The 13,886-nt window shown below is 40.5% G+C and overlaps 1 protein-coding gene across 1 annotated transcript; it reads left to right on the top strand.

Moving 5' to 3' along the window:
* Nucleotides 1-457: 457 nt before the first annotated feature.
* LOC147798289 (NADPH oxidase 5-like) lies at nucleotides 458-13,736 on the top strand. The gene is made up of 12 exons (XM_087140568.1): nucleotides 458-801; nucleotides 1,048-1,195; nucleotides 1,604-1,814; nucleotides 2,656-2,858; nucleotides 6,612-6,812; nucleotides 7,379-7,548; nucleotides 8,181-8,372; nucleotides 8,857-8,989; nucleotides 9,324-9,580; nucleotides 10,036-10,200; nucleotides 11,460-11,666; nucleotides 11,957-13,736. Exons 1-12 carry the CDS (start codon nucleotides 703-705, stop codon nucleotides 12,086-12,088), a joined length of 2,118 nt encoding a protein of 705 aa, XP_086996694.1. The 5' UTR covers nucleotides 458-702; the 3' UTR covers nucleotides 12,089-13,736.
* The last annotated feature ends 150 nt before the right edge of the window (nucleotides 13,737-13,886 follow it).

The following is a 13,886-nucleotide window of genomic DNA, read 5'->3' as shown; positions in this document are numbered from 1 at the left end:
TCCAAATCTCTTGAAGTTGATTTTTTTTTTTTTGGAAAAGGCGTCCTTCATAAAATCCTGAAGATCAGAAAGGAGTGATATCTTGGTATACAAACGTGAATAATTAAGGGCATACTTCACCTGTGCTCTGTACCTGAGTTTGATGATAGTGCTGCAGGAAACGGGATACAACAATCCGTTCAATAGAGGAAAAATATTTAAAAAGTGCTCTCGACACTCCAAACGCTTGTTCCTGTTTAAAGGACATTGGGAATTGCGAAGTGCCCTTCAGAGACCTTCTCGAAGTAACACGTCACACCAACAGATCCGTAAAGCATTGCTAGCTACTCGCTGCCCTATCAAAGCATGCGCATGCGTCAAACTCACGGAAGTGCTGATCTCATTAATGACCAGATGAACTCTATCCAATGAGTGCTCGAAAAAAAAGTGCGTTCAATTGCGCCGTGCAATGATCAGGGCGCAGTTGACGAGGGTGTTACGTAGCTGTGCGGAGGAGGCAGATTATATAATTTGTATCTAAAACAGGTCTTGAAACAGAAATATTTTGCCAACTGCAGTTGTTAATTTCACTGAAATGGCTGCAGTAACTGATTTAGCATGCTAAGGGCCGTCGGACTGAAGTTTTTAGAGATAATGTAAACAGACATTTTATAGCAACCCATCGATTTAAAAATTTGCAAATGTACTGATTGAGTTGCCCGGATGGCTTTAGTGAAGCTGCTGGACGCTTACTTTGGAAGTGACTGGAACACACAGGTCACTCACCAGGAATTCCAGATGGCTTTTCCAGAGGAGACTCAGGTAAGTTTTTGGGTGCTGCTTTAAGGTTGAACGGGAGGGTATTTGAAGGGAACAGCGATGGATGCGCGCGATGGGGGTGCAAATTAAAGCGCAGTTATAATAGGCATATTGCTGTAGTGGTTTGCACGGGACGCCTAGACCAAGCCTTAAAAATTGAAGTAACGTAAAAAAGTGACAACCGCAGAGATTTCTTAAATTTTGTTTTACTGAAGCAGTCTACATGTATTTATTTATTTATTGACGCAGATGTTTTTTGGCAAACTTTTCAACACATTTGACGAGAATGGAACTGGGGTAGCCAGTTTTGAAGACTTGAGAGAGAAACTACGCCGTGTAGACTCTCTATCAGACTTAGCCAAGCTTCGCTTCATGCTGGAACTACAAGATGACAATGGTAAGAGATAATTAATGGCTTGCTCTCGCTCAGAGTGGAACAAAAGAGGGCGCGTTTGTAAATGATATTGGCGGTCCTAATGGTACCAAGTACCAACCATTGAGTCACCACAAATGTGCGTGCAAGTTCATTCGCATTTGACGCTGAGTATACGCACAATGAATTTATTCTGGAATGTATGGTCTTTGCACACACGTAGAACATGTGCAAAAACCCGGTTGTAATCATCTGTCTTTCTTTCGCCGATTGGGGGTGCACTTCAGCTTGCGGATATTTTGTCATGAGCAAGATTTTGAATGCTTCTTTAGCTCAATTTATTAAAAAAAACAACCTTTCCTTTGAATATTTAATCGACATCAATCTTGGGCACAGAATGAAACTTGAAATGAAAAACTTTTTTCATGGCAGGAAGCGGACTTATAACTTTGGAAATCCTAAAGATATCTCTTCAAATATGGACTTTGCCAGAGGGACAGACCGATCATGTCCGGGAGCATATAGACTTCATCCTGGGAGCACTGCGGCCCTCGATAGTCCTTGATGATGAAGACGGACTTGCGGGGATTGACGAGATTTTGCGAGAGGTGGAAGAGAGCAGAATTTTAGCTCTGCTGACCAGGTGATCATTATTTTTGATACAGCGCTGAAACCTCGCTCCTGACTCGGCGCATTTCCGATTCTTACCCATTGGCAATTCATTTTATCACTTATTCATTTTATTGGTTATTGTTGTTCATTCGGGCATCTAAATTATAAGTTATTTCTTATAGGTTTCAAACAGGCGCGTGTATCTCCCTTTAGTTTCACTTAATAAGTCATTTTTTTAACACAAACTGAACTTGGTCTATTTATTTGTAAACTAAGGGGCTCTGGAAGTGCCATCCGACTTGTTGAGATCCCGAAATGTTTTTCTTGGGATGACGACATAATAAAGCAAGATGTCGACATCCTGAGATAATTTCTCTCGGGCTAACAATACATGTATCATAAAAGTTGGATGATGCCACCCTCGGATAATTTATCATGGGACGAAGACATCCTAAAAGTGGAATAACGACATCCTGAGATAACTTATCATGGGATGACGACATCGTGAAAGTTGGACGATGACATCCTCAGATAATGACGATAATTATTATCTCAGGATGTCGTCATCCCATGCTAAATTATTACAAGATGTCGTCATCCAGTTGTCACGATGTCATCTTCCCATGATAAATTATTGTAGGATGTCCCATCCAACTTTTACGATGTCGTCATCCCGTGATAAGTTATCTCAGGATATGGACATTAAATTTTTACGGTGTTGTCATTCTGTGATAAATCATCTCAGGATGTCGACATCCCGCCTGTATGATGTCTTCATCCCGAGAAAAAATAAGTCAGGATCTCAGCAAGTCGGATGGCACTTCCAGAGCTCCGTAGTAAATAGTAACCTTTGTACTTTGCTTCATTTTCAGAGTTGAAGCACACTCGTCTGGTTCTCCCAAGTCCAACGCCCTGACGCCGCATCTGCCAATCGTAACGAATATTTTTTCCAGGCGGTACCTTCAATACAATTGTCGCAAAGTAATCTTCTGTGTTACGTGTTTGTTGATAAACTTGGCGCTCGTTTCAAGAGGCGTGAGCATCTACGAGAACCATTCCTACCTTCTGGTAATAGGTAAATTATTGAATGTGTGATATGTTTGGGTCGGCATAACCGCCGGAAATATTGGAACAAGTTTATCAATTTTAAGGTTAATGATTTTTAAAACAGAAAAATTTGTGCCCCCTATTTTCGCAGAAAAGAAAGAGAACATGTTTAAAAATTATTTTCCGTTGCCTGTTTCGGAGAAATGAAATCAAAATTATGTAGCTATTTCTAGTTCCTGTGCGCTTCGATCGGAATGGTGTCGATTGTTTATTTCTTTCGCTCCGGTGTAATCACCATGCGGCAGAAAATTTACTGGACTAATTTAAACCCTCAAGCTTTCAAGCTTGAAGACTTTTTGAATGCGTACCACCGCAAAATGTTCATACTAAACCAGCACTGGAAACTTCATTTGGGTCTGATATTTGACCCCAAAGTTAGCTTTTCAATGTATCTTCTACGTCAACATCTTTAAAGAAAATGCGTTATGCAGTATAATTCGTCGGGTTACTTCAGACAAGTGCTTCGAAACTGTGGCTTCAATAGTCTTTCTGGCACATTGTGATCTTTTCTTAAAGAAATTTGAAGAAGCCTAATAATAATGGGGTTGGTTTGGGACACAAATTGACCTTTTTTATGGTCAACCAACAATCTCTTATTTATCCTTATGTGGAAACGGTTAGCAAGGGTGTTTGCAAAGGTTGGCTATTTGAATGAAAAGATTGTCCAATGTATGAAAAATACTAGAGTTTATTTTGACCGGAGTGATTGATGTATTGCAAGCGACTATACGTTGTTTAATCGTAGGATGTAAGAGACAGTGTCCGTAACGACTCGTTCACTCGTGTTTGGACGGGAAGTGTTTGATTTGGACCGACACTTTGCAAGATTAACAAAAAAAATGGACAAGAAATGACGGGTGGATTTTGGGTAAAACTTTGTAAATAATTGAAGCGACTGAATCGTACCCTGCTATCAGCAAAATTTGTTGTCTCATTTGAATTCAGCGTATCAAAATCGGTACAAAACAACTTATTCAATCTCCGAAGCAGACAACTTTTACTGGCCAGCGATATTGAGCCAATTTGCGCGCTATAAACTTCTCGTCAGCGCACGACACGCCATATTAATGTAAAACGGATTAAAACCATGTAACTCTTGATGTAGCCGTAAAGAAATTTTAGCCGGTCATTTTACAGCGACACTTGCAAGAAATGCCTTTGCTATAGCGCTGGGAGCCATTGCTTTGAACCGCCAAGAGCCCATGACTACGATCGACGCTGACGTGCAAGGCACATGCAGGACTGGTCAACTGATTCAATGTGCCAGATGCATCGTGGGTCACAGAGCTGTTTCCTTGCTCGATGAAAAAAACGGATGTTGTAGTTCACAACCGTAATAAAATCAAGCCAAAAAAAATTTACACTCCTCAGAATATGGGTCGTCCAAACAATACTTGTTGTTTACTTTCTGTTTAGTTTTTTGTAAGTGTTTGTTTTTTTACCGTGAGTCAGTAACACATCAAGAAGGCTGAAATGCAGAATATAGAGTTGCATTCAAGCACATACATCTGAAAAAATTTCTTCATATTTCTACACATAACTAACACTTAGTTTTGAGGTTTGAATCTGGTACATTTATTTGTCATATTTCGATTTCCCCCAGACACGGCATTTTATTTTTAAGATACCTCTGGTGCACGCAGAATACAACTATAATGAACCGAAACTCTAGCTTTCAGGTATGAGTATTCGATAAACTCAAACATCTAAGATGGGAAGGTGTCCTTCGCGTCGCAGCTATATTTCACCAAGGCTAATCGTTGAAATTCAAAGAAACTAGAGCGCCTCTGTGACAGATACCAAAGTTTTTGCGAGTGTTTTCCTCTCTCCTGGGCGCTTGATTGTCTCTTGATTGAAAACTCATTCATTTAAAGAAAAGTAGAGGAAAAAACAGAGCATGAAATACGCATTTTCTACTTTTTTCGTGACCGCTATTATAACTGTTATGGAATATTTTTCTTCGCTATAATGAGGCAAACCGAGGTAAAGTGGTCTTTTTTCTTATTTTCATTTTTGTAATTCACAATTTGGAGGGTTTTGTGAGGGAAGAAAGGCTAATAAATCCTACAAAAACAGGTTGGACAATCAAATATCTTAATAAAATTCATTCACTTGTATAGAAGGCTTGAGAGACAGCTATTGTCCCGCATGTCTGTCAATGCAAATGCCAAGGAAGAACAAGCACTTTTAAAACCACTTGACGCTGGATGACGTGTAAGCACACATAACTTTCCTTATTTGCTCCACGGAGGACTTGTAAACTCGTTTAAATTTTTCTTTTTTTTTCATTTCCGCAAGGTTGAAGACTTAAGGGTAAAAAAAGTCCCCAGCAGCCCTTTGACGTAAGAAAATTCGATTTAACTTGGTGGACCGCTCCACTGGAGGACAGCCAGTTTCAGAACAGTGCGAGCGGGGTGGATAATCCCAGGATAATAGACTGGAAATGGAGGTCGAATTTCACTGTCTAGACGGTCAGTGTATCATTGTTAGGAAGTTAGCTGGTCAATACCAGAAGAAAATTGGATTTCTGGTGCACTCCATTAAACTGAGGCTGTACAAATTCGAATGAGGCGGTACGTTAGTGCGAGTGTATTGATATCCTAACTTCAACGGCCTTGTAAACTGTGGAGCAAATGTAAGCATGGGTATCTATTGGCACAAATTTGTCAAATTAACGAAAAACCAGGTGACCCGATTCTACTGAACTCATTATCGATCAACAAGCACACAAAGGAAAAACAATTACGAAATCTTTCAAAACGATCAAGCACTTATAAAAGCACTGTGCGTTGAACACAACACTTTAAAAACCTTGTAAAATTACAGACTTAACACTTGAAGCACTGTGTTTTTATTTGTCTGTTATCGAATTGTTTCTGTTTTCTCCAATATCTTTCTTTTACAATTAAATCGTAAAGCAATAGCATGAAATAACCCTGATGATTATTGTAGGAGTGACTAACGGAGGTATTTCATTCTTCTATACTAAAGGCACGACTAGAAACAACGTTATCTAACTTCGCTCACCTTTGTTCTCTTATTGTTGATTGGGCTCAATCCAGCTCTCTTTAACTCCCTCATTTTTGCTCTTATTATTGCTCAATCTTGCTCTTTCGTTTTATTCCTGTCGCTGGTCATTTGGAGATTAACCATTAAAGTTCTGCATCACTGTGGCTTCAAAAGTCAAACCCCATGATTGTCAACAATGTGACAGCATGTCCCTTTCAACAATCTAATCAGTTTCAAGGGTTGTACCGCTTTAAGAAATCCAAATACTTCTCGTATTGATTGGATTAGCTTCCTCACAATAGCACCCCGACCATTAAGCCCAGGGATTATCTGTCTCAAACCTGTACGTCCTGCGCTGGCAATTTTACTGTTGTTTTCAATCCATTCCTCACTCAGGTCAAACTATAATATTTTCTATAATTTGTGTAATCTTTCCAATTCAGACGATCAACCTGTGTGCCAACTTATTTTACGCAAGACTCTTCCATATTCGCTCTCATCCGTACAAAGGTCAAAGAGTGTCTGAACTTGTAACCCAAACCTTCCACACAATTCCACACAAATTTCTGTTCAGATTAATGCCACCTCTTCATATTTCTTTAGAAATATCAAAATGTATCAGAAAGACTGGCCACGCTGATAAGTTGAGTTATTGTACCGCATCGAGTTTAAAATGTAGTTTAACGAAGTCTATTTCTATATCAAATTTCAGCAAGATCGAGTGGCGCTTGTTTGCATTTCAACACAGTTCTCTGCATCGTTTTGATGTTAAGGCACAGTTTGACACACTTACAGACCACCAGACTGGCCAAATACCTCCCCGTTGACAAGCATATTCTCCTGCACAAATTGGTCGGGTTGGTAATCGTCGCGTTGTCTCTCGTACACACAACGTGTCACGTCCTCAATGCAGGTAAAACATCTCCCAGCACAAGCAAAACCATGAATATTTTAATAGACCCTGGGAAAACTATTGACATTTCCTGGGATGATAAGGTTGGAGGGAAGGTTAATCGAAGACAACAAAATATTGATCGCCACTTAGGGTCATGCAGAAGGGTAAAACAAGGAAAGTTAAGACTCCTGGTGGTTCAATCAAATTAAAAGTTTGCGCCCCCCAACACCCCCGTCAATAAATACTGGTTCCACATGGATCTCAAACAAACTATTGACAGGAAATTCAATAAATTAATGCACATTAGTAATTTTTCCAAAGATACTATTAGATTTCTGTGGGTCACATCTAACTAATTTTTACTAACTGGTATCCAGCTTTTTGGTCTAATATTTTAAATTTGGTTATAACATATTTGGTTGGACATACCCTAACCCCTAAGGTTTATAGTTTACAACATCGATGGATCTAGCAGGGCCAATAATTGTGGGCAATTCGGTTTAATGTACATGTTTGCGCAAATTGATTTGTTCCCTTAAAGCAAAAAGCTGCAGCTGACCAGTGAACTTTTTTTTTTCATTCAGCTACAATTTGCAGAAACTCGACGGTATCACTGCCTCGCTATCTCTTCACAACAAAATCCGGCGTGGGTGACTTCTATGGTACTGCCTACCCGATGGGCTGGCTGCTTCTGGGCATCGTGAGCGCGATGTCAGTGTCGTCGGTCGTCTGTGTGCGGCGAAAGCATTTTCAGGTCATCTTGCCAGCTTTTTTGTCACAGAGCGTCAACTGAAATACAAACGCTGGTGTTCAGGCCAGCCACTATGGTGTCCTATCTACGACACACATTTCTGCCTCTCTCTGGCCTCTTCCAGCGCGACGCAACCACACGACGCGACGGCACGTCCTTTCCTTGTTGCATTTGTTTTTTTTGCCAAATAAACGTCGCTCCCTCCGTAACCCGTCCCGTCGCACCGTCGTGCGTTGCGTCGCGTATTACGTCGCCTGATGCACGACACTACGCACGACGCGACATGCCGTGTTCTGTCGCCCTTGGCTTCGTGGTGTTCATAGAGGATGCCTTTACTGGGTTTTTTGTGGGGAAAAAATCCTGACGGTTCCGACATCCTTATTTTTATTTGCTGGTGTTTTTTTTGGGGGGGGGGGTTGGTGCTAATACCGAATACCTTCTTTCCTACTCATCCATTTTTTGTTTAAAAAAAATGAAAAGCCCATAAACTTCGCAAACATTTCCGTCTAGATGGGACAAGCTGCCCCCCCCGCTGGATATGCCACTGCCCCCTCGAAATTGAGATCAAATAGCAATATCAAATCTGTCCATATTTTTTTCATGCGAAACAATACAATGATACCTTGACCTTGTAGGCCTTCTACACTGCTCATCATCTCTACATTGTCTTCTTAATTGGTCTGCTACTCCACGCCGCCAACTTCTGGAAGTGGCTCCTCCTACCTGGCTTGGTGCTCGTCATCGAGAAGACCTGGTGCTCTAATGTGTCCAAATGTCTACTTTACCACAAATCACGCGTGATGGAAGTTTCTTCCCTCCCGAACGGAGTGAGTATATTAATAATGGTCGACAGTGCTTAGGCCTTAGGCTGACGTCATTATCGCTGCATATCCCCAAAAAGCGTTACTGTAGATTTTCCAAGACTAAAACTCGTTGTTTTTCTACAAGACACTACATAGTCGTATTTCCATCCCCACCCCCCAATACACACAAGACCTGGATACGCCACTTAACTTAGGGTATCATCGATCAGTTGGACTTCCGTAGCTTCCACACAGGCCTGTAGTAGCACGATATCCAACTACGCATAATGCATCTTAATGATCTTATAATATTGGTTCACATGGAAGCCAACATCGAGATGGATCAATGTTTTTCTATTTCTTGTCGGAACACAGTCAGTCAGTCACTTTTGCCTGTCAAAATAATCCGTCCATAATCTCCCAGGCATCTCACGCGTCATCTATCAATCAAAAGGTTTTAAATGGCTATATTCTTACAAGATGCATGATCTATTCTAAATTATTGAAGGTGATGAAACTTACCATAAGTCGACCGAAGCGACTTCAGTTCCAAGCTGGAGACTACGTGTACCTGTCGTTGCCAGCAGTTTCACGATTCGAGTGGCATCCGTTCACCATCTCCAGCCCACCGGAAGATAGAGGTCGACCAAAACTTTTCACTTTTGAACGATTTTTGTGAATTTTATTACTACATTGTAGCCTACGTTTGTGTAATCACTGTTGTGTATTCATGTTATTAATTCCAAACAGTTCGTAGTTTTGAATTACTGTATGGTTGAACTAAGAAACTTACTGTATTGCCTTGTTGAATCTTGCTGATGTGGTTTGAACGTCACTGCCAGTTAAGTTTTTGGGGGTTCCATGGGTTTTTTTCACGAGCAGTGATGGTGCACCTTACATGATACTAGAGGTGCAACTGTATCCTCTTTTGTAAATTCATTTTTGAAGACCAAACTAGTCATTATCCCTTTCTAGAAACTTTCACCTGTCACGTGCGAACCTCTGGCGACTGGACGAGGCGTCTAGCCAAACTGTTCATTCCATCGCCAACTCCAGAGGTTCAGAAAGGCCAAAGTACAGAGCAACAGCAGGAAGCACAAGACAAAGCTCCCAGCGACTTGGAAAGAGACAATCCTGCTTTCGAAATTGACGTAGAAGAAGTGGAAATAAGCATCGAAGAAGATGGAAAGGAAGAAACTGACAAGGCATCGTCATCTGATGTAAAAATTACGGTAAGGAGACTTAATGTCTCAACAATAAATGTGCTAACTAAAAGTCATTAATGCGAATGGAATAGAGAAGATTTGGATAAACAAAGAAATTGACCGTAGTCGATTTGGAAACTCACGAAGCAGCCATACGTAAACGTGTACAGTTTATTTATGGATATTAAATACGTGACAAACTAGCGGGAGTTCCGTAATGTGAAAACAGGTTCATTTTTCTGAGCTGTAACACAAAAGTTAGCATATCAAATTTGTTTTGGTGTAATTTTGTTTCAAACACGAAATTGCAAATTGTGTCTCCTTTGACCCAAAGCCCGAACACTCCAATGACTTACTCCGACTCATTCATCGCGGTTTTTCACGGAAGTTTTGACGACAGCGGAATGCTGCGCAAGCGCTCCATAACTCCTTTCAAGTTCGTTCGACGAGTTATTATGTGGGATTATGTTTTACCTACACAGCCAAGCGTGTACATAGATGGTCCCTACGGTACGGCAACACGTCGACTTTATGACGCAGATCGCGTGATTCTCATAGCAACAGGAATCGGTGTGACACCCTACGCTTCAGTGTTGCAAAGTATTGTCGACCATAGCACTGTCGATCTGCATTCACAACTGAAAAAGGTAAAGAATATTGGCCTCCTTTTTTTCTACCTTCTTATACCTTCTGTTTCATATACCTTGTTTTATTGTTGCTGTTTTAATCCGTATTTTGGGCCTTTTGGGTTTTTATTCTAATGCGAATTTCCATATTCATGACCAAAACCGCGATGTCATCGGAGACAGAAAATAATGTAGGTCTACTGTACACAAAAAATACTGCTGTAATTTTACATATTGACTGTCGTAAATTTCCGTTTCTTTGTAATTTACTGCAGGGGAAATAATGGCAGAGAGTGGGCAAGCAACCTTTTCTCAGAAATATTTTCGAATAGCAAATTTGGGGTTCAAAATCAGAACATGAAAACTTACAAACTGAACAGTGTCTCCCATGATTTGCATCACAACAGTTCTTCACTTGGCCGGAAAACCTTGGACAATTCATAATATTTGAAAAGCGCACTTTTAAATGCACTTCATCTTAACAGAACTTCAAACAGTTGTCATGCATTGAAGAGAAAAATAATGATGCATGAAAAGGGAGCTTAAGAAAAAAAACATAATCACATGGGTCTTCTATTAAACATACTTTCAATTCTTTGTCATTGTTGACGGAGATGTAAAGCACATGTTTTCCCCTGCTAAAAAGGTCATTTGAAAAGAAAAAAAAAGAGAACTTTACAACCTGTAACGAAAGTGCCCTCGGAGTGCCATCAAAACCTCTTTTGCCTGGAGTACGTGTTGCTTCTTACTGCACTAACATAATAGTTACAAGAGCTTAGATGTTATATTTCAGGTCATTTCACAAGTATTCAAGTAACAAAGGCGAGTATCAAAGTAATGCCTTTGTCATCATAAGTTTCCAATAGTTGGGCCGGATCCAACAATACGAGCTCATTCTACTATTTACATTTCAATTCTGTTACAGTTTGCACGAGAAATACCAAATTTAGTTCGCTGTTTTGATGTATCAACTTTTTGGGCATCCTGGAGAAAATGGACTACATGCGGTTGAAAACTGTTGAGAGTTCTTTGTGATTCTCTTGTTAAAAACCTTTCAATCAGAAATTTCTGTGGCGACGTATGGCTCATTATTGTTTGGTTCGGTCAGATTTTGGAGATGAAAATTCTCATTCGATTATTATTCATGCACTTGATTAAAGCTCTTTCCAACTACTTGGCGGATTTCAAATAACACAATTCGAGTTTACGTCGTTGTCACCGTAACTGCTGAGAATAATTGGAAGTTTGTGTCGATTGACGTGCGTCTTTGTGGTTCTCAGGTTGACTTGATCTGGATCAACAGAGATCTACGGAACCTGCAGTGGTTCGAATCTCTACTTTCAGGCGTCAAGGCACGACAGGCAGGCCATGGTGGTCCTGACAACGGTCCTGACGTTGATATACATTTGTATGTGACCTCCGACCCCGTCAAGTATGGAACTGACCCAAGACCCGGTGTGGTGTATGGAAGACCCGATTGGATAAAGGTAACGACAATATTTTGGAGGACTTTAACTAAATTAAGTGAATACAATATAACTAACCATAAATTTGTCCCTTGCAGAAAAGTAATTTTTTATGTTGATACAATCGACTTTTTATCATTTCCATTTTCTGGGATTCATGGGCTAATCCATAATCAATGAAATAAATAAAAAAAATCATTTTAAAGGTGGGCAACCAAACTTGCACTGTCACATATCAAAATGATGTAGTTTTGTGCTATTTTTTCAGATTATCTTCCTTAATTTCATCTTCCTTATTTTCCCGTCCACAGTTGTTCCAACGATTCAAGGAGGAAGACTTCCCCAAAACGAAGGTGTTTTTCTGTGGACCCACCTCGCTCGCAAAGGTTCTGAAAAGACGCTCCATGGAGAATAACTTCTTATTTCGAAAAGAATTTTTTTGATGACTTTTCTCTTTGCGTTTAGTCAGGATCAGCATTCGTGGGCTTATCCAGAGTTTTTCAATTGCGCGATATTATGGACCCCCTCAGAATAAATAATTCGCTTCAATCTGCTCATTACTTCAAAGCAGCGTAAACGTTAAACTGATTGATTGATGCCATATGATGCAACACACGACGAGTTCCAGTTTTTGCTTTTTCGGCTTATGGGGGCCGGTACTCTACCACCCGCTGCTAACGGCCAACATTTGGGGATCGAATTGCAACATAAGGGCTACAAGAGGGCGCTGGACTTTTTTGCGGGGGGGGGAGGCGGAAACAAAATGTTAAAAAAAATTCTAATTGGTGATTCTTTTCCACAGAAAGCAAATACTCTGTATATAGACTGATTCAATTTGGCGCAGTAACTGCGGTGGCACCTCACTCACATGTACATTCATCAGTTTGACGTGCGCGTGCATTTGGCAAATCACGACACCTTTATGGTCGAAGAGGCATGTAACGCACGCGTACCACCTGTCCACGAGCGTTGTACCGTACCACCACAATTAGGGCTTGTAATTCTGGTTGTGGAATTTTACTATACGCACTAGAACTGGTCTTGATTTTGCTTTGATATGGTGTACTTGGCCTTTTTGATTCACGTTATTTTAACTGGATCTTTGGAAAGACTGATCGACGGTACAATTTTAATACCGGTACGTGTATTGTGAAATGACATGCTTAATTAGGGATTTGTAGATTTGTAACTGATATGTTATTGGGAAATGATTCTCTGCATTGTGTTATGCGGTGATGATCTGCATGCGTGCCTTGTGAGCGCAATACACCCATAGGTAGATCATCTAGAAAAAGACCACACCCCTGCATCACCAATGTACCTGCTGTGCGCGTTCATGTGTGTGCTAACGCCCTCTGCTGGCAAAGCGTATCATGCTATTGCCTGAATGTTTAGTAGGCCTACTTTATTCCTTTATGTAAGTCATTTGCATTCTTTGCGCCGTTGGGGACGGTTATGTTCATGTGTTTATCATGTCAGAAGGAAGTTGATCTTATTTTTTTTCTTCCTCGGACTCTGAGGCTGAAATGCATGTCACATTAATTGGATGATACTAGGTTTGCAAAGACTTCCGATTTGTACCATTTTACGAAGGATTTGGAATTAGAAATACGAAAGTATAGCAATCGTTCAAAGCGGTAATTAATGCTGAACTACAATATTACACCAATATTTTTTCCCAACAGGAAACAAGAAGCCAATCTGCAGCGGCATGCCAGCCGAAATCATGCGGCTGCGTTCAGTTTCTTGAGATTAACTTATAAAAGATTTCGAATAACATGTCAAGTGACTGGAGCAGTTCCGTGGTAAAATACTGAATTCAAAACACAAGACAAGAGCCTTTCGTTTTGCACGATTAGCTATGGACTCTAATGGCTTTCTCTGAACAGACCCGCAGTGGCTCAGATGAATGCAAAAAGTCCTGTACTAATTAAACCTTGGCAAGAACTGAGCAAATGCCTCGTCACCATTGTCGTTCTTGGCGTCATTTTGTTCATGTGAAAATACACGCACCTGTACATCGATTTCGAGCTTTTAAGTTTTCTTCAAATAAAATCTGGATCGATGACTGACATTTTAGTCCCATTGGTTCAAATGGTTCAAAGCTCAGTCCTTAAGCTTCAGTGCCATGGCAGCACTGACAAATCGAAAGTATCTTGCTAAACAGTAACGTTGGTTTGAACTTCGATCCATTACAGTTACATGCAAAAGGTTCGTCTAGTAGACGCGAACCCTACTCTT

Source organism: Acanthaster planci, linkage group LG08, assembly GCF_054643075.1.
Source record: "Acanthaster planci isolate LZ-2023a linkage group LG08, COTS_SCS, whole genome shotgun sequence".
Lineage (NCBI taxonomy): Eukaryota > Metazoa > Echinodermata > Asteroidea > Valvatida > Acanthasteridae > Acanthaster > Acanthaster planci.
The sequence above is the reverse complement of the archived record's forward strand: the minus strand, read 5'-3'. Positions and strand labels throughout refer to the sequence as shown.